Source organism: Oryzias latipes, chromosome 16 (assembly GCF_053564925.1).
Source record: "Oryzias latipes strain Hd-rR chromosome 16, Olatipes_Hd-rR_3.1".
Classification (NCBI taxonomy): domain Eukaryota; kingdom Metazoa; phylum Chordata; class Actinopteri; order Beloniformes; family Adrianichthyidae; genus Oryzias; species Oryzias latipes.
The window spans coordinates 23,508,251-23,529,418 of record NC_136252.1 but is presented as its reverse complement, the minus strand read 5'-3'; the positions used below and the strand labels follow the sequence as shown (position 1 = coordinate 23,529,418).

The 21,168-nt window shown below is 39.2% G+C and overlaps 3 protein-coding genes and 1 non-coding gene across 6 annotated transcripts; 2 read left to right on the top strand and 2 right to left on the bottom strand.

Annotated features, from left to right (window-relative positions):
- Window positions 1-272: 272 nt before the first annotated feature.
- Window positions 273-12,267, bottom strand: lpcat3 (lysophosphatidylcholine acyltransferase 3). Of its 3 annotated transcripts, none has more exons than XM_004077985.5 (13): window positions 11,368-12,267; window positions 8,845-8,952; window positions 7,071-7,177; window positions 5,850-5,943; window positions 5,714-5,751; window positions 4,980-5,158; window positions 4,714-4,822; window positions 4,550-4,636; window positions 3,999-4,162; window positions 2,540-2,687; window positions 2,305-2,460; window positions 1,675-1,821; window positions 273-1,581 (listed from the first exon to the last, which is right to left on the bottom strand). In XM_004077985.5, the coding sequence occupies exons 1-12, from the start codon at window positions 11,450-11,452 to the stop codon at window positions 1,717-1,719; spliced, it is 1,380 nt and encodes a 459-aa protein (XP_004078033.1). In that variant the 5' UTR covers window positions 11,453-12,267; the 3' UTR covers window positions 273-1,581; window positions 1,675-1,716. The 3 variants fall into 3 exon arrangements, with proteins under 3 accessions (XP_004078033.1, XP_011483752.1, XP_078789653.1); XM_011485450.4 differs by having other exon boundaries at window positions 7,071-7,180; window positions 11,368-11,595; XM_078933527.1 differs by having other exon boundaries at window positions 339-565; window positions 7,071-7,180; window positions 11,368-11,577.
- On the bottom strand, window positions 11,982-12,036 carry LOC111949018 (U7 small nuclear RNA). The gene has a single exon (XR_002875040.1). It is a non-coding gene; the product is annotated as a U7 small nuclear RNA (small nuclear RNA).
- Window positions 12,268-13,079: 812 nt separating the features above from the next.
- Window positions 13,080-16,728, top strand: tpi1b (triosephosphate isomerase 1b). The gene is made up of 7 exons (XM_004077984.5): window positions 13,080-13,402; window positions 14,995-15,118; window positions 15,250-15,334; window positions 15,444-15,576; window positions 15,712-15,797; window positions 15,880-15,967; window positions 16,039-16,728. The coding sequence occupies exons 1-7, from the start codon at window positions 13,294-13,296 to the stop codon at window positions 16,155-16,157; spliced, it is 744 nt and encodes a 247-aa protein (XP_004078032.1). The 5' UTR covers window positions 13,080-13,293; the 3' UTR covers window positions 16,158-16,728.
- A 2,742-nt stretch (window positions 16,729-19,470) lies between these two features.
- Window positions 19,471-21,168, top strand: LOC101171359 (uncharacterized). The gene is made up of 2 exons (XM_004078209.5): window positions 19,471-19,772; window positions 19,863-21,168. Exons 1-2 carry the CDS (start codon window positions 19,610-19,612, stop codon window positions 20,519-20,521), a joined length of 822 nt encoding a protein of 273 aa, XP_004078257.1. The 5' UTR covers window positions 19,471-19,609; the 3' UTR covers window positions 20,522-21,168.

Below are 21,168 nucleotides of genomic sequence, written 5' to 3'. Positions count from 1 at the left end.
TTTCCACATATTGAACTGTAACGATGGTTGATCTTGTCTGCTGTGACGGAACTTGGTCTTTTTTACTTTATAGTTAAATGAACTTTCCGTGCCTCAATCTAAATGGCAATTCCCTCAATTCTTTTGATTTTAAAACGATTTCATAATAGTATAGATTGATTTGATTTGATTAACATCTTCCTGAAGACCGATTAATCCAGTTGGATTGCAGTCGGATTAAGTCAATTCGTTGTTACACCCCTACACAAAACACCACAAACCCTTGCGAGAGCTACTTTAAACAGCATTTTTATTAAACAATACAAAATATTATTTGAAAATTACCCCACCTCCCATTATCTTCTCAAAGTGTCTTTAATTAATTTACAAAGGGTTTAAAAAACCATTTTTAAATAGCAGTTCATTCATTAATCAACATCTTGTGTATAAATATCACTCAAATCTGGGGCTGCATGACTACGGTTTGGCCTCTCCCCTCTGTGTGAAAGGACTGTGGTGTGGGCAGCAGAACACAGGCCTTCTTCCCGTGTGCAAGGTGGCCCAACATTTCCATGTTCCAAAAATAATGAAAAAAAGAAAAAGAAAAACGGGGTTATTTTTCCTTAGGAGCAGGAATCTTTCAGGAGGACCTTCTTTATTCCACCTGGAAGAGGCTGTTGGTGTCCACAATGCAAGGACTTTACTCTGAAATCCAAAACAATATTTAAAGACATCGAACTGAACACAGGAGGAAATGAAACTTTTCATACGGATCGTCTTTCACAATTGTGCATTTCACTTTGAGGGGCTGGCAGACGTACAGAGGAATGGCACACACTCAAAAAAGAAACAGAAAAAAAAAGACAGGATGTGGAAAAAGAGCAGAACAACATGAAGAATTGCTGAACGTTTCATGAAACTTCTCCAAAAACTACAACACATTTATAAAACCCCTTAAAACTCTTTTAAAAAAAAAAATCAAGTCTTTTTTTTGATCATAAGTTAAATTCCAAGGGGGAAAAAAGGGCACAAACAATGGTTAGGCAAGGCCCCACTGACTTAGTCGGGTGTTAGTGTACAGTGTGCAGTTTACAGAGCTTATAGAACCAGTAGCAGCCATTTACACACAACAATCAAATATTTATCTGTATCAAACTTGTTCAAAACTATCCATGTCATTCATCACGACAGCACAGTCACACACACTGCGGTTTTGTGCTTACACTTATTAAATGTGGGTACCTGAACAAAAACAAGGAAGGAAAAGCAAACCTGTGACTCCTGTGCGATCCTGTCTTCCTATAGCACAAGTCTCCAGATTTCCAAGAGTACAGGAAAAAAAAAAAAAGTACATAAAGTAGTTGCCCCTAAATCGACTGAAGTTGACCCCAAATGGCACAATGGTAATTTCCTGTAAACATTTCCTTAAATGTTTAGTAAAATCCTCTCCCACAGAAAAAAAAACCAACACAAAAATATATTGAAATTTCTTTTTACATGGACATATATTCACATATATATTACTAAAGGCCTTAAAATAGTTTTCGTTCTGCTTCTTGAAAGTCACAGTTCCCTTCAGAGGAGATTCGGCCTTAGACAGGCCTGGAAGGAAGCAAAAAAAAAAAAATAGAAATGTATAGATTTCTCATTTTCTTTTGCTGAACATCGAAGAAAAGTGAAAAAGCGTTTGCTTACCATGCACAATGTTAGAACCAGGCTTTAGTTCTGCATTTACCATCATTCTGTTCTTGTTTTAGGCACTAGAGCTTTGCGGAGGTATGACAGGATTAAATAGGCCACGAAGAAAAACACATGGCCGCAAAAGTAGACGGAAGAATACACCTGTAAAACAGAAAAGGTGATAGAAAGTTCAAAATTCTGCAAGACAACAGATAATGTGCAAAACAGCTACTTAAAATGTTTTTTAAGGTCCCAGTACAGCAGAACTCCAAATCTCAACAGTCAGATTTAGTCTCTTTTTAGACAAATTAATATAGTACACGTGATATCATTGACACTTGTTCTTGGATATTTATCATTTCTTTTTTTCCCCCCATTTGCAAAAGCCAAAAATTTGGGGATTTAAACACAGTCAACTCTTAAACCTTTGATGCCTATTGCCTTGCTTCTACTCCAAAATTACCTTAATTTAGCATCTACTTGAAAGCAAAAACTTAAGTGATTTTTCTTTCTTCAAAGCTGGAAATAAATTCATGTGTCAAGGGGTTGAGCATAAAGCAGAGAGGCACTGGAACCCATTTTTTAGGTTTTAGGAAGATCAGATTATGGAGTTGAACTCTCCCAGTCCAATGGTAGATGCGTTACCTTGAGCCATTTGTCATAGGTGAAAAGGCAGAACGCCACCAGAGGATACCCCATGAACAGCCAGTGGAAGAACTGCTGGATCACATAGATGAGGGGGTAAAGGGGACTGTTGGCCAGTCTCGTCAGCTGGGGGCTGTCCCGCACTAATGCCTGGGCCTGTCCCGCAAACAAACACAACAGTTTCATAATAAACAATTACATAATGAACTGTGAAGGGAACGTAATGAAGGCATACCTGTCTCTCCACAGTGATAATAAAGAACTCCATGGAGAAACACAGGATGTATCCAGAGTGAAGGCCGTGCCAAATTGTCAAAAAGACCAGCGTGGTCACATGAGACAAGGTCTTGTTGCCCAGGAACTTCAACCTCTTGAACACGTGTCTTAGAGGAAGGAAAACAAGTGTAAGGATCACTCTTTTGGGCAATTTGGATAAAGCAGTTAAAAAATGAGTCCTCTGCTGTGACATGCCCTAATGCACCTGCAAATGGTTGTTGCATAGCAACTGAGTTTTAGTGAGTTTACTTTACATCAGTTACCTGACAATTACATTTACTGGCAGTGCAGACTACAGATCTTGGAGAAGCACATGCACTATAATCCCTTCATTCGATTCTAGCTACAGGGGTGAGACAAACGAAGCATGTGAAGGGTTTGTGCTTAAAATCCTCACTAGTGGCTCGATGCAGCTCATCAGGGGTTCTTATCAGACGCTTAGTGGTATAAAGGCTTCCCATAAGTGATTTTCCTACAGGATCTGTGAGGCTATTATTGAAACATCCAAGATTCAAAGGTTTTAAAGCACAAAAACTGAATTATGTGAATGCTAAATGAGTGCATTTTACAGTAACATGTTGTAAAAGGATGTCAGACTTCATTTTGCATGCTTTGGAAATTAGATTTGTCTGATAACTTTGATGAGTTTGGAATTCTTCACGGTTTTATGGAAATACACACACACACACGTTTCACACTTGTGAAATATTAACTCACAGTCCAGATGCTCTATATCAGACTGGTTTCAATAAAATCAACAATTGTTATGTTAATCAGAATTTGGTCAAAAATGGGCCCCATAGTTATCTTAAAGTGCACATTTAAAGTTGGACTTTTTAACCTTCAAAGGAGCTTTATTTAGTCAAGTCTATACGAGGTAAAAGAAAAAAAGAAAAAAACTACGAGACTCGTATTTTTTATTCTACTTGCCATTTGAGTTATACTCCATTAGATTCAATGTTTGGTCTCATTGAAAACTGCTAAAACATGGACTGAAAAAACCCAAAAGTGGTTCACATAAATAGGTGCACTATAAATAGAGTGTTCCTTTTTAGGTTAAACAATTAGGTCATCCTCTACGTCAGGTCTATGTTACAAATACAAAAAGCCAAGTGCAATAGTATAGTAGAACTACACACATAACATTGTGGGATATTACCATGACTTTAGTGCTTTTAATACATTTTTCTTTCTGCTTTGTGACTTTATTCAAAATGAAATTTTAGAAGTACTTGAGGTTCATAAACTTTCCCACACTGCCTAATGTCTTCTGGTGTGGATTAAGATCTCCAATCTTGGTCTTCTGTGGTGTGGGAGTTCTACAAAGGCACATTTCTCTGAACACTCCACTCTTATCTCAGTCAATTTTTAACTTTTACAGCACAGCTTTGAACTTGAGAAGAGCATGGATTTCTAACCTCGCTGCCCAGGCGTTCGTGTTAATGTTGAAAGAGGCGATGGTTCCTCCAAAAAGGGGGGTGGTTTCAAATAGCCAAACCTTCATGTTGGCACAGGCGTCCCATTGGTGCTTCCCGTCCACCATTCCGTTGTAGCCCAGTCCGGTTAATATACAGACACCCTCCTGTAACATACAGTCACCGTATTTGTTCACCCAACAAAACAACAAATCTATTCAGTTTGAAAAAACCTGAAATCAAGCCAACTTTGACCTTGACATATCATTAATTGGGCCAATTTTCATGCCTACTTCTTGGAAAAATGTAATTTCTTGGTAATAATATAATGGTCTGAACCTGCAGCCTTTACTTTCTTTTTTTAAGCTAAAGATTTGCAAGACACTCCGAAATATTGTCCTAAACTCTTTTTTTTTTCCATTTCAGAAATGTCAAAATGCAGAAATACCTATACAATTTCTTTTACATGCACAGTAAAAAAAGTTGTGGGCTTAGAAATCTGCAGAACTGGAAAGACGCCTGAACAAAATATGGATGAAAATGAAGTCACTTACCGCTATAACCCAACAGCTGACGTATTTATACAACATGACTTTTCCCCAGAGGAGAATAAAAACACAGCGATACCAGAAAGGCTGAGCCTGCAAAGAGGAAATGGTTTTTTTCTGTGAGATATCTTGAGATAAAAATGCTTTGATATGTCAGTTTTCACTCTCACCTCAAACTCATCTGTTAGGTAATAGCTGTCTTGGTAATAGGGAGCAAATATTGTATATATCGCCAGGAACAAAAAGCCCAATCCAAACCTCTTCATTGCAGGGAAAACACTAGAACAGAAACATGAAGATATGAATAAAAGGATAGTTTCTTTGTTTGTTTTTTTACCTGTGGGGCAGTCATAGTGGGAATTGTAGAATAAAACTAAGTAAATGATGGTTCTAGTCATTTCTTTTCCATCCCCTGTGGTTGTCATGAGTGAAGTACCTGTTGGGAGGCTGTCCCGGGCAGTCGGTGAGCTCCCCTGCCACCAGCTTCTGGTAGCTGCGTAGGGTAAACTGGGGACCCACTAAAAAGCCTCCGTAAAAGTAAGAAAAGCCGGCTACCTCGAGCAGCGAGGGCACTGACGGCAGGGCGCTGCTCTTCTGCTCTAGACTCAGTTTGGACTGTAAATGAAAGAACATGGAGGACATGAATGAAACTACCTGATAATTATCAGAGATTTGGCTAAAACCTGAAAGCAAAGCTGTTAATGACCTCTGACATCAATCTATGCCATGATATCAGTCACAAGTGTTATGTAACAAAGGGCTTCAGACGATGAACTGTTTTCTAACCGTTTGTATAATAAGGAGCCACAGGAGGCAGAACTTTTAGTTATGTGATTCTTTATGTCATACTGGTCTGGAGCAGGACATGTTTCTTTGGAAACACGTCTCACGCTAGATGTAAACCAGCTTTGAGAAGCTGAAAGTTCAGAGCTGAACTTGAAGTTACCTCGCTAAGCCACTAATTCTGCTTGGGAGTACAAGTTCCTAATTAACTTCACACAAAGCCCTTTTGTTAAGATGCTTTGGGTGGCAGGTCTGTTGGTCACCTGTCAAAGTGGTTTAGTGCGAGGAAATGTACCCCACCTCTCCATTACATCTACTATTAGTAGTAGATTTTTATTTTTAATATATAAATGTGAATATAAAAAAGGTTATAATTGAGCCACTTGCCGGTTCCTTTCCTCCATCGTAGTAATCAAACGCCAAACCTGCAATCAAATAAAGACTTTGAATCATCTCCCCAAAATAACAATAAAAGAAATCTATAATGGACACAGCGGTGCAGAGGGAGCCGCATTCGACTTACCAACGAGTTTAAGTGTGAGGACACAATGAGGCATCGTCCACTTAATGTCATACTGCTCTGTTGCTGTGTAATAATACCCGGCCAGCAGGTATACCTGCAGGGCAGAAACAGAAGAATGCAGAACATGAAAATGAGCAGATGTGACAACAGGCAGTTAGAAAATAAATAAACAAATAAAAAACTGGCGATACTAGAGAAGGAAAGTTCACTACAACTTAAAAAAAGGATTCTCAAATTCTACAACTGAAAGAAAATGTATATATACATACAGAAAAAAATTAAACAATTGACCCACTTATTTTATTAAGAATAAAATAGAATATGATAGTAATGTAAATGTTCGAGCCTGTATTGTATTTTTTTTTTTAAATCAAGATTTTAAAATGGGCTTCGTTTTAAGACCCTCTCAAATAAATATTGTGTTTTTGGTGTTTTTAACATGACATTGAAGCATTTTTCTCCTGATGGAGGGCATAAATACATAAAATGAAGCTTAAATTTTTCATTTTTCAGTATTTCTTTATTAAAATCTTTGTGAATCAGAAGCAAAGGAATAAATGATGTCAGTAAAAGCTTATCAGTACTGATTACAAACTACAACCGGCAGGCCACAAGTTCCCTGCTGTGCTCCAAGCTGTTGGATCTACAGGCAAATAGATCCATTTATGTTCCTGTTTTTGTCACCTGAGCTGACATCTGGCTCTAATCATTACAGCTCGGTGAACGTGATATATCTCAATGTTGTTGTTGCACCAGTAATGCTAGAATGTTAGGTTGAAGATGCGAGGGGCTGCCACTTAGTGGGAGAGCTTGTAAACAGGTGGATGATGGGAAATGTGGGAAGGCTTTCTCCACCCCAACAGTTCCGCCCACAACTCAAAGGCGAATTTCTAATGAACTATTGCTGCTCTGCAGAAACGATGTCCGACCTAGACCTAAAGAATGAGTTTTTAAAATTTTGGCTAAAAACAGTATGAACATAATTAAAAGACCTCTGGAAATGGCTTGAAAATATCAATTACATCGTTGGAGTGGCACTTTGAAAAAATATCATTCTACAACTATTTTAGAGAATTTTCTAAATTAAAAACAGCCAACTTAAGTAAAAAAAAGAAAAGAAAAGAAAGATAAACGTTAGGGCTGTACATCCTGAGGATAAGAAACTATCCTTCCACATCACAGGACATGCAGAGAGAACTGTAGAGCAAAGACAGATCTCACCATTTGAAAGGTAAAACTGCTTAGAACAGTCGTGACAGTCCTCCCCATTAGTCTCAACATCAGGAACTGAACCAAGATGCATACTGCAGAGTGATAAAGCTGAGCACCTGGAAAAGAAATGAGCAGAGAGGGGGGGTGAGGAGGGCACTGACCCCCGTCAGGTGTCTCCTAAATAGGAAAAGCTATGTCTACGGCGTTTATCCTACACCACTCGATATCGGCCGAGACAAAGACAGACAAACACTTTAACATAAATACAACCTGAAATGAGCATTCAAGGAGAAAGTTAAAGCAACAGACCTGCTGTAAAATCCAACCGCAGCCGCAAACGAAAAAGCACAAGAGAAAGAAAATCAATGTTGTTAGTTTGGATTGAGTCCAACTTTTCCCCTTCCACCCAAAAGAACTACTGTGCATCCTCCCTTTCATTGTGTTTGAGGCCTGTTACCATTTAGATCCACAGTTCTGCCGCTAATCCAATGCACTACGGCATCTGTGTGATCTGCTAATCTCATTTTGAAGGTTTTTAATATTTCTAAGATAGTTTTTATGTGTTTTGAAAACAACAGGTTTTTTTGTAAGATAAAAGATCAAATATATTCGATCTGACTTATAAGAACCCATAGTGTCATCAAGTGTAACAGAAAAACATCAGAAATGTGTACTATGGTCAATCCCACATTAAAATTGTCATTTTAAAGAATAGTTGTCGGTTCTTATGGGTTTGAAGAATTAAAAATAAAACTTATATGTGAATTTACCTCGCCTTTTTCATGGTTTAACATTTAAACATTTATTGTTCAGTAAAAATGGAAAAACAGATTTAGCTGGGCGTTTTGTTCTGCTAGTGAATATTACAAAAAGGACATTTGCCGAACTAGAAAATAAAATTAAACGTAGAAAATTTCTCAAATTTGAAGTTTTAAGTGCAAACAAATTACAGATAAATGTTAAAAAATATTAAAACCTTACTGTCTGCTAATCAAACCTGCTTTGTAAGTAAAAAAAAAAGAAATGTGCAGAAGTTTGTGGTTCAGAAGTAACTCAGCAGAAAAAAATTCCACATGCAAAGTTTTTATTTTGATTAGGACACAATAATCCTTAAGTCTTGGAAACAGAAAACATATCTCCTGCCATCACAATAAAGTTGCCTTCTTTCTTTGTCATCATTTCGGCTCACCTTAACATCACTTTTAGCCAGATGCGAGTTCAGGTACATAAATCTAATTTTTGTTTTGTACTAAATCTGTCTTATTTTGACATCTACTACCCACAAAAATCCAAATGAGCATAGCCCACCAACTTCTGAATGACCTAAAACACAATCATAAGCTTATAAAAACATTTACAAGTAACATTTTAACAGTTTTTATCATTTTATTTTTTTATTTTGCTGTGAAAACCTGACATATCTTTTTAAATACTTACATCATCTGCTTTTTTGTTATAGTATCCAAAATAAAGTTGACAAAACATGTTTAATCATCAGAAAATGAAAAAAAAAATGATTGACCTTATTTCTGCATTCTTTTTTAAAGTGACAGTGAAGACAGAAGGTCAGCAAGTGACTACAGACAACTGCAGTTAAAAGAGCATAAATCAACTGAAAAAGTGACAGTCTTGGCTTTGGACTGAAAGTGTTCAATCAAGTTAATAAAAACACGTTTTCAGGATTAGCTCCAAAGCAGCCTTACAGTGGATTTCTGTTCCTCACAGCAGGAATGTTTATCAAACACAATATAGAACAGGATGGTTTCTGTTCATTTCATCTCACCAAAATTAAAAGCTGCCAGAGCCAAACCGGAGAACAAGTGGAACAAGTGGAGGACGGTGGCAGGCTGGTGGAACAAGAAGCGCCGGTACACCACTGCACAGGGATAGCCTGCGGGACACAAAATCAACTCTTTTAGAAAAAAGTTTACTCTTTACGGCTAAACCTGGGGGCTGCAAACTTCCACACTTAAAGAGCCAGTCAAGTGGATTTCTCACTGACAAAGGTCGGAGCCACAAAGTCCTACTTCACCCTTCAGAAAAATAAGACACTGATTTGTGTTTATGTTATTGCTACTATTATGATAAATATTAATGAATTATTGCTTTTTGGCCTAAATAAAAACCTAAACACAAAGAGAAAGTTTAGTTTTTAACTTTTGAGGTCAACCTTTCAAAATAAAAGACACCCTCTGTCACATAGGAGCAAATCAATGCAGCAAATGTGGTAGTGAGGACTGTAATGTCAGCAATGGTTAGATAAAAATACATATAATTTACTGTTTTTGGTGCATCCCAGCCAGAAAGGTGTAAATCTAACAAACTAAAATTAAAGCAGAGCTGATCTGTTGCACTTAAAATCATTTAATTTGTTCAAAAATAAAACAATTTGCTTTATAATCTGGTGGGCTTCAGTCCTGCTTTTGCTTAGTGACCTCCAATTCATTTTCTGTGGAAAACGCCACACAAAAATGTCACAAAGTTTTAGTTCGACTTGTGATAAACACTATCCTTAAACTTTATTTAAGTCATTCACAAACTGTTGAAGTTAGTTTACTTGAGTATTTATTAACATTTTTACTTTACAGGTACCTTTTTACATTTTTTTATTTTCTTGAAGCAGAGATTCACAATGAAGGGGTAAAAGAACCACATGTAGCTCCAGGGCCAAAGGTTGTAGGCCCCTGGGCTAAACTATTCTAATAGTGGAAAGGATCCAATTTAAATCAGATTTCTTGAAAAAAGTATTTTGTTTTTAATCAAACTTTATTTATGAGATCAGATTTCACTTCGTCCCCAAATGCAGAAATCAGCTTTGTTTAAATGTAGTTTCTTATCAGTCCTGTTTTTGTTTATTTATGATGTAAAGATTAGCAAAAAAATCAGCAAACTTTTGATTGTTCAGTTTAGCAGGCACTAATTTTGTGAGATCTTGCTTTCAAAATAAAAAAGTCATAATAGAGATTTAAAAAAATAATCAATATAGAAGAATCTAAATGGTAAAAAGAAAATCTACAGATATGAGTCTTCAAAATGATAAACTAATGGCATGTACCTGGGGAAATTCTCAGATCTTATGGTGGTACAAATATCTTCGACATTATAGTTAAGGACTCTTTAAAAAAAAATGTCAGACTAGAAGAATAAATACAATTAAGAAAACAAAATATCATTAAATATGGAATTTTTTCTCAGTCAACCCCCTCTTATCATCCAGTGAGCACTGCTCCACTGGAGTTCCAGAGACATTAGGCACCCTTTTGTGTGTTTTATTTATATGTATATATATATATATATATTATTTTTTTGGGATGACATTTTAGGCCCCTATAAATACTGTCAACTAATTGAACACAGTTTGCTGTGCAGCTGAACATTTTGTGAAAAAACATAAACCGCAACCAATGAAGCAAAACCTGATTTGTCAGTTGATTTACACTGTAGCGTTTCAAAAGTCAGGAAATAGCACATTCGCAGAGGCCCATGTCACAACACGCATTAAGCAACGCCAAGCAAGAGGCTGACTTAATGAGCTGGATGCAAGCAAAGTCTGATCGGAATGGCCACGTACAGGTCAGAGTGTGTTGAGAAACTGGCATGTGTTTGAACAAAGTTCAAGGAGGAGGGATGACTGACTGTTTGACCCTGCTGTCAGAACACTTGAAGGCCTAATTTAAATCAAACCTGTCAATATCTCAGACCTGGGAGGTCAAAGGGGATTGAGGAGTAACATCTAATAGTGATGAATTCCCTGACAGCAAGGAATCAGACACCTGTCACCTATTTCCACAGCTTTTCGGTAGAGCTATGCTGTAAAACATACAGTGAACCAGCTGGACAGGTAGTTAAAAAAACTTGCATTTAAACAGTAAGTCATTGAATACTACACCCTTATTTAACACGTCACTCAGGTCAGAGGGAAGGGATGATGGGAAATATGTGACCTACTGTCGAAGCAAATCATCCCATAAACCCCTGCGACAAACAACAAGTGTGACCCCGAGCGGAGCTATCAGTTGACCATAAATTGTTAATGCAAATGAGTTGACATCAGCCGTTGATGGAAAAGGTTTTTCTCAGGAAATCCACTTGCCTGACAGTGGGAGTGCTAATCATCCAAACTAAACCGAGTCGTTAACTTTGATAATAACAGACTGGAAGTTTGCTGTCCACTCTGGCAGCCTGATCTGAAGTGGATGAGTTGGCTCAAAGTGACAGTTGCACGGACTCGGACCAGTTCCCTGCAGGGCTGTGAAGCCTCGCAACCATGCTAACACACAACAGAACCAAGAGCGGGGAAACTCACCGATCAAAATGGATAAAATTAGCCGCACCGCGGGTTCCGGAGAACCTAAGGACTCCGACAGCTTCTGCATTAAGGGAGCCGCCATCTTTTTGTGGGCGGAAACGCGTTTTCGCCTCGGATCAGCGAACTCCAGCAGCAGACGTCCACACACAACAGTCCTCTTTATAAGGCGGCTCAACTTCCTTCTAGAGTTCGATCCCCCGCCCTCAAACCCTCCTCTTTTAATGCTTGGCTCGTCCCTGGTGGATTTTTTGTTTATCAATATGCTAACTCCTCGTTAAAGGGTACAATGGAGAATAGCAAACTACCTTGTTCCACAGTAAATAAAAGTATGTCAAGATGAACGTTAAAAAAAGGACTCTGTAAAATATAACGATGTAAGCCTGCCCCCTGGTGGCTTTGAATTGCAAACACAGCTGTTCGCATTGATCTTTCGGAGAAAGCTGCTAGGGATTTGTAATATTTACATCATGAGAGATTACTGTTGAGATAAGATCACAGTTACAGCGCGTAGTACAGTTCTAGACATATAAATGTTTAGGTTTGTCACTAATGTATAGTTTTCACGACATATCATTTGATATTTCGAGTATATTTTGCTTTAGACCACAATGAGGGGCTTCTCTTTATGAGAAACCTGCTAGACAAATATCTTCAGAGCAAAGTTTCCTCAAGTGGCAAGACGCATTTGTCAGTGCTAGGTACTCAGACACATGCTAACACTGTTAAGGTTTCATCTGTTCACCGTCTACGACGCAAAAAACCACAAACAATTAAAGTATATACAATTAAAACCTAATAAAATGACAATTTAGACTAAAGAAATGTAGTGAAATGTAGTGTAAATCCCGATTAAGAAAATGAGAAAACATGTAAAGTTGAACCGCAGTGCATGCTGGGTGCAGGGGGGTCAGAGTTGGCTGTGAACTTTGTCCAATTGTAACGCTCGTTTCTGTGGGAAGGCGGGACTTGTTTTAACTGAGCCAGTCTAACTGAAGTTCTACATGAGCATTTCAGCGCCCTCACAGAATAATTTTATAAATTACATATTTTTTCTTTTTTAATTCTGCGCCGTAATTTCACCGGTACTATTTATTTTACCAGGCTCCAATGTTTGTTTCCGTTTCTATAGTTATTTTTTCTTTTTTTCTATTACCTAATTTTAAAAAAAAAGGATATTATATATATATATATATATATATATATATATATATATATATATATATATATATATATATATATATATATATATATATATATATATATATATATATATATATATATATATATATAGTATATAGTTTTATACCTGGAAATAATCGCGTTAAATTAGTTGAAACGTCTCAAAACGACTTCTTTTATTTTGAAATGCATTATGAATATTCAGGAAAGATTCGTACAACCAAAGAATTCTTTAAATATTGCTAAATGCCAACAAATGTTGAAATTATTTACGTTCCTGAACGATTTCAGTAGCAACATCTAACATTTATAAGTGACTTTCAATCTGTCTTTGTTTAAATATCAAAAACATTTTTAAGATTACTTATGGCTTCCTTAAACAGGAAGCATAATCAATGTCATTTAGATTTTTTTCTGTAATACTGACTGTTTTAATGCGACCAAAGAGTTCAGTTTACATATTTTGCAACAAGTAAAGTTGCTACTTTAGATTTTCAAACAGGACTTAAACGCATCATGACATTTTGCTCTTGCTCTTTCCCTTCATCAGCTGTGGAGATGCGTTTACGGACGAACCGTTACAGGCCAATGGCGTGAGGGCAGAGGAGGAGTCAAATCTCCACGTTTATAAAAGCCTCGCGACAGTCATTTGCGGTCGCTGTCTTCCTACAGAGGAGAAAGATCCCGTTGGTCTTCTGACACCGGTTCCGTTTTTCATTAAAGCGACAAAAAAACACCGCAAACATGAGCAGGAAATTCTTCGTTGGCGGAAACTGGAAAATGAACGGTGACAAGAAAAGCCTAGGGGAGCTAATCCAAACCCTGAACGCGGGGAAAGTGGACCCCAATGTTGGTATGTACTAGATTATGGATAGGGTCCAAATAATTATCCACACAGAAAACCCAAGATTATCGATCTGAATCGTGATTACATGTTACTTTGTTGATTTTTTTTTTTTTACGACGTTTTTTCCGTGATAAACATAGAAGCCCCGTTTTAACAAATCTGTCATGATTTTCCATGTCAAAGTCGTGCACATCCATCCATTCAGACAGACAGACGCGGAAAAGTGCACGGGGCCAGATGAAGGACGCTCAGAGTGACGGCCCTCTAAACCATCATGTCGGCGGTGGGTGTGCGTTTGCAGCGGCACGTACTCCCCACTGCCTGCTCCGATGTGACACGATGCTTTCACACACTGGCCCTGGTGGCCAATTTTGTGCGCAGCATATGTAGAAACAAAAACCCCGATCAGTTACAGAAATGCAAACCCCTTTAGCGAGATCACGTTTTTAGCTTGTAGCCTTGAGTTGTACATTTTCCGACGGCGTTTAAACGCAACAGCAGACCTGCTTCTTGTAGCTAGGCCTTACTGATGCTGCTTTCTAAGGTCATTTCCCTTTTCAATGGGTTTATGATCTTTTAAGCAATCAGTCAGAGTGGATTTAATAAGCCCTCATGTCAGGTTTTTTAAAAAAAGAAACTTGTTTTCTCGATTTCAGATGCAGTTCTGTGTTTTTTCTGTTTAGAGGCAAACTCAATCTTTTCAGACTATCCTTGGACCTTGGCCGCAAAGTGGAGACACCCCCCCCTTACAGTGCTGTGCTGAAATAACAGCAGGCATTTCTTCACTGTCCTTTTTTAAAGTCGACTGTTTCTTCCAGAAATTCCTTCTTTCGTGTGGGATTTTTTTTGTTTTGTTGCATGTTTGACCTTTTGAACCCGAGCCCCTTAGACGTCTGTGACCCGTCCAGAATGCAACCATGTGACCGACCTTTCTGGTGGCTGAACCCAGACCTTTAATACGGTTGTCTCTGGTCCAAGAGAAATGACCTTTACCAAACTAAAAACGAGCAGTGGCTAAAATAGACCCCCATATACATACCCCAAAGATTGAATTACATTCTGACTGTAAGTGTCTTGACTTGACTGTAGTCCGCTTGATCTTTGGGAATTGTTGATCATGAGCACATAATCAGAGTTTCGATTCTAAATCTGGGAACTTTATTAGTTTAAAAAGCATTTACTAGTAGGAGAAGAATAACATTTTCATTTGTTTTAATTAACTTGCTTTAACTTCAAACTATACTATTCTGTTATAAAAAATGCAAACATTTGAGTTAGTAAAGGGTTATTCCTCCTCTGATGTCAAGTTGTGTGGTAAAGTACATGAACACGGGTGTTTCTGTTCATTCTACCGGAAATGGATTTCATTATAATGCAGATCATTCAATCAAAAAGTATGAACAAAATTAGAAGTTTGTGAAATGTTATTCATTTTAACATTGCATTTCTTTCAGGAAAAATCATATAGAACAGGATTTTTGTTTGTTAGTCAATACTCCATGCTCTTGTAATTTGATAAATGCAAACCTGTGTCTGTTTTGAGGCTTTGTTTTGGCTTCCAAGCCCTAACCTGATCTCTGTTTTCACTGTTGTAACAGAGGTGGTGTGTGGTGCTCCATCCATCTACCTGGACTTTGTTAGGTCCAAGCTTGACCCCAAATTTGGCGTAGCAGCTCAGAACTGCTACAAAGTTCCCAAGGGTGCCTTCACTGGGGAGATCAGGTACTTTGTAATCTGTTTTTGTCAAATGTGTGTTTTATTTTTATTTTTTTGTTCATTGCTTTGCTTAAGGTTCAATAAAAAGTACAAATTATAATGCAACTGCGTTCATTGGGACTCTCCTCTTCCTCCAGCCCTGCGATGATCAAGGACTGCGGCGTGAACTGGGTGATCCTCGGACACTCCGAGAGGCGGCACGTCTTCGGAGAGAGCGACGAGGTAACAGTTTGCACCCGACAACAAAAAAACGTTTGCCCTGAGGTTTTGAACCTAACATTTCCTCAGCTGACAGAAAGTTGAAAAGTGCATTTTTCTCCAAAACCCCCAGCTGATTGGTCAGAAGACCGCTCATGCTCTAGAGAGCGGTCTCGGCGTGATCGCCTGCATTGGCGAGAAGCTGGACGAGAGGGAGGGAGGCATCACGGAGAAGGTGGTGTTTAGCCAGACCAAATTTATCGCAGGTACGTGGCCTCTCTACACGAAGCTTTTATGTACACAGGAGTCTGAATTGTGCAACACTTGAGTCAGGATGGAGGGGTTATGCAAACCGTTATGTGAAACTTGTGTAGTTAACTGTTATCACATCTGTTTGACAGACAATGTAAAGGACTGGAGCAAAGTTGTCCTTGCTTATGAGCCCGTGTGGGCCATTGGCACCGGCAAAACTGCCTCCCCACAACAGGTACTATTGAAACCGGGCCAGTTTGACTTGGTGTAATTACCGTGACTCTGTCCTTCATCCTGTTTCCCGTGTGTCACCTCAGGCTCAGGAGGTTCATGAGAAACTGAGGGAGTGGCTGAAGAGCAATGTGTCTGAGGCTGTGGCCAACTCTGTGAGGATCATCTATGGAGGTCAGTCAGTCGTTGAGTTAAAATCACAAACGGCGGAGATGATGTTCTCTAATCTCGATGCTGCTTTTCAGGTTCGGTGACCGGCGGAACCTGCAAAGAACTCGCCTCCCAGAAAGATGTTGACGGTTTTCTTGTGGGTGGAGCTTCCCTTAAACCAGAATTCATTGAGATCATCAACGCCAAGGCATAAAAACGTTAGATGTTCTTAAAGATGACCAGATCAGAGGCCAACTTCGCTCTGATCAGCCGGCTCCATCACCCCTCTCTCCTGGCACTTGGTGCTCTGCCCTCGCTCTTTTCAAAGTATTTGTGTAACGGTGTCATTCCCTTCATTTTCTCCCCTTTTTCTTTTAGTAAATTTTTTTTTTCAAGAAGAAAAGGGATGGTTTGGCACTTGCACTGCACTGTACTACACTGATGAGTCCACTGAGAACCGCCTTTGTGCGTACTAACCTTCTAAGTGCTCAAACTGTGGACGGACAGTCCAAGCCTTTACTTGAAAAGTTTACGAACTTTCTATTTTTTTTTCATAACTGTCACAGCTGTAGTTGAATGTGTCTTTTTATTGGTGTCTTTGTGCGATTCTTGTAATCAGTGGCTTTTACTTCTCCTTAGGTTTGCATGATTCCCAATTTATTTTTATGAAATGTTTTGCAGCGAAGGACGTGTCCATTAAATGTTAACTGTACTGTCACGGCTGATGGGTGTAAGACAAGAACGGCTGTAAGGAAACAGAATAAACACTTTAGTATCTATTTGAACCTGTGGTGTATTTCTGTCCAATTGTCTCCAGACTGACTTCTTAAAATATACGTCTTCGTGTTTCATACTTGTGAAGAATTTACATGCAAGCTTAGTTTTCTGACTCCATCCCTCTGGGAATCTCATGATGCAAGGCAGTAGGGGTCTTATTGCAGAGATTTAAAGGGTAAACAGAGAAGCCCTTCTATTATCACTGAATTGATCTAAAAACACAGATTGCAGCTTTGTCAATTAACTGCTTGCATTAATTTTTTTAAGGATCAGTAGAAAATGGAGATTCTAGCTTGGCTTCATTTTCCACAAACACAGAAATGTAGATTATTAGTCAAGAAAATTCTCATCTTTGAACAGTTAGTACTTTTATCTTGTCAATTGAATTACAATTTACATTCATATTTTAATTTTTCATCCATGCTTGTGGATACAAAACACTTGTCTTGAATTTTGAAGGTTAGCTCTTATGGTAACTTTAAACCACAAAGACAATTTGATCAGTGCATCAAAACCATCATGATTCTGGTTAAAAGATGCTAGACTTGCGCCATTTTCTGTCTTAATATATGCAATTGTATGTTATATATTACACACTTCACAGATTATTTCAATGTTTTTCAACCAGTGTGCCGCAGCACATTAGTGTTCCGTAAGAGATGGTCAGGTTTGCTGCAGGAAAGCGTTAATATTAACTGATGTAAAGCAGTTATGATCACCAGAAGATCAGCTCCGTGTTCATAAAAAAAGGCGCAGGTTTCACACTGAGTAGTTTGCTGACGCCTGCGGGTTAGTTAGTGTTCATAGCTGTTCTATTTATTTTGAGCTGATAAAAAAAAAACATAAACACAAGTATGACAAAAATGACAATATACAAAATCTGAAAGGGACTTTGGGTGAAGTTTAACAACTTTTTAAGTCCAAGCCACTTTTATTTTCAATTCAAGCCAAACTTAAATTTATACCAACTGTATTTTTAGAGAACCATATACAATAAGCACATACACAAAAAACAATATAAAAAAAAAAAAAATCGATGAATATTGTTGAGTCTTTTATCTTTTTATTATGTAAGTCTTAAATGTCATTATGAGTAGTTGCAATAGTTTTTAAGGTTGCCCATGTGAGAGGGGCGTTTTTTATATATATATATATATATATATAAATAAAAACGCCCCTCTCACCCTCCACAGGTCGTTTCTCCTCCAAGCTCGGGTCCTCTACCAGATGTCTGGGAGCTTGAGGGTCCTGCAGTATCTTAGCTGTTCCTAGCACTGCGCTTTTCTGGACTGAGAGGTCTGAGGTCTTTCTGTTGTAGCCACTCCTCCAGCTTGGGGGTTACTGCCCCGAGTGCTCCAATTACCACAGGCACCACTGTCACCTTCACTTTCCATGCTTTCTCCAGTTCTTCTCTGAGTCCCTGGTATTTCTCCAGTTTCTCATGTTCCTTCTTCCTGATGTTCCCATCGCTTGGTACTGCCACATCCACCACAACGGCTTTCCTCTGTTCTTTATCCACCACTACAATGACTGGTTGGTTCGCCATTACCATCCTATCAGTCTGGATCTGGAAGTCCCACAGGATCTTTGCCCTCTCATTCTCTACCACCTTCGGAGGTGTTTCCCATTTTGACTTTGGGGTTTCTAGTCCATATTCTGCACACATGTTCCTGTATGTTATTCCAGCCACTTGATTGTGGTGCTCCATGTATGCTTTCCCTGCTAGCATCTTAAACCCTGCAGTTATGTGCTGGATTGTTTCAGGCGCCTCTTTGCACAGCCTACACCTTGGGTCTTGTCTGGTGTGGTAGATCTGAGCCTCTATCGCTCTGGTGCTCAGGGCTTGTTCCTGAGCTGCCAGGATGAGCACTTCAGTACTGTCCTATAGGCCAGCCCTTTCTAGCCATAGGGAGGAATTCTTGATATCAGCCACTTCAGTTATGGTCCGGTGGTACATCCCATGCAGGGGTTTGTCCTCCCATGAGGATCTGTCCTACAGCACTGTATCCTCTGCTCTCCATTGCCTGAGACATTCACTGAGCACACTGTCAGTTGGGGCCTTGAGCTTGATGTACTCATGCATCTTGGATGTTTCATCCTGGATAGTGGCTTCTACGCTCACAAGTCCTCGGCCTCCTTCCTTGCGGCTAGCATACAGTCTCAGGGTGCTGGATTTGGGATGGAACCCTCCATGCATGGTGAGGAGCTTTCGTGTCTTATCATCCGTGGTCTGTATCTCTTCCTTTGGCCATCTTATTATTCCTGCAGGGTATCTGATAACTGGCAGTGCGTAGCTGTTTATTGCCCGGGTCTTAATTTTGCCATTGAGCTGGCTTCTCAGGACTTGCCTTACTCGTTGGAGATATTTAGCTGTTGCAGCTTTCCTTGTTGCCTGCTCCAGGTTGCCATTTGCCTGCGGAATTCCAAGGTACTTGTAACTGTCCTCAATGTCTGCTATTGTTCCTTCTGGGAGTGAGACCCCTCCTGTGTGGACTACCTTGCCTCTATTTGTCACCATCCGGTTGCATTTCTCGAGCCCGAATGACATCCCAATGTTAGTACTGTAGATCCTGGTGGTGTGGATCAGGGAGTCAATGTCACGCTCGCTAAATTAGGGAAACATCGCTGATACAAGTCAAAGATTCATTCATTTAACTTATACTAAATTGTCTTAAGTATTCTATTTTATTTTTTATTGTACTGTGACTTCTGCATTTGATGTCTTGCATTTCCCCTCCGGTCCCCTAGAGGGCGGGAGTCGTATTCTCACCGTCTTGACTCGTCCCTTTCAGTCTTCTGTTTACAAGCCAAGCGTGACGTTTACGGACCCGCAAAATACGTCTTCAGCCGCCGCTAACACGTTCTGGAATCGTGGCTAAGCGTCCAAAAATGCAATCCCTGAGAGAATTTCTCAACGACAAACTGACTGCAGTCGCGGAGGAGATTTACGAAGCGGTTGAAAAAACTATAATCGAATACAAAGAGGAGATTTTCCGCTCGAAAGAACTAGAAATCACTCACCTCAGGATGCAACTGAAGCTTCTCACGTCAGGTTAGTATGATGGAGAGACTACCGGTGATTAAAGTAGCTTTATTTTCGAGGATTTTAATGGTATAAACGAGAATCTATTGTCTTATCCAGACCCAGGCTGTACCACCGACATGTGTCTCGAGGACCATCTACTGCAGCCCCCCAGACCAGACCACCCTCCTCCCCCTGCTGCTGAGGAATACCATCAATCATCCCCTGCAGAGGCTGCTCCCCAGCACCAGTATTGTGAGGAAGATGGAGACAGCAGCGTGGAGCAGGAGCATCCAGAATCCTCGCAAATCAAGGCAGAACCTCAGAAGACCCCTAAACATTTCTGGATCGATCAGGACGGGGAGCCTCTGGAGGCATTAGAGTCAGACATCAAGCTAATCTCCTCTCCCTCTGGTTTAAAGCCAAGTCTGCAGGAGCAAGCCCTGCACGTTCACCCGTTTCTCAACATCTCTGATGGTGAGGAGAGCAAAGGCAAACCCTACAGCTGCCCCGTTTGTAAAAAGCGCTTCAGCAACTGCTCCCACCTGTCAGCTCACATCAGGACCCACACAGGCGAGAGACCATACAGGTGTGAAATATGTAGGAAGAGGTTCATCACCACAAGCGCTCTGAACAGACACCAGACTATTCACACGGAGGGAAAACAGTTCATCTGTACATACTGCGGCAAGTCATTCAAATGGATGGAGTCTCTGGGCAGGCATATAAGGAGCGCACACAAGGGGGATAACACGGCTGTATTAAACACTGCAGACTAGAGTTCAAATACAATAGTAATTATATGATAATGGACGGTTACACTACACACCAAACAATGAGTCATGAAAATGATTGTAAAGCATGAATAGGCCCTCTGTAAGAGATCATCAATTGTTGTGGCAAAAAACATTAACCAATGAAATCTTATTTTAAATCAGCATTTACTCTTAAAGAATAAATCATTCAATTCATAAAACCCAAGAATTTATGATTATATTTTTAGGCTGTAAACGTCTCATTGTCATCCTGTAGGTGGCAGTAGCACATTTTCATGAAATGATTATCACTTTTTAGCAGTTTCAGAGTTGATTAAAAATAGTATCAAACTAACTTTTGGGACCTCCATACATTCCAAAAACACACACAGTGCAAAGGTGGAAAGCCCTATTGGGACTTTTTGAAAACAAATTCAAGCAAATTAATCATCAACAAACTGCATGTTTGAGCTCACATTAAACTTTAAAATAAAAATGTTGACCTACATTGATGTTTGTAATTTAAAATATCAAAGTTTCTGTCAATTGTGTAGATTGTGAAGAAACCACAAAAGATATTTGCAGAAAAATGAATTGTTATTAAAAATACTTTGCTAAATGTTCTTGTTTTTTGTCCTTACCTGACAACAAAATAAATTGAATTCCTAATA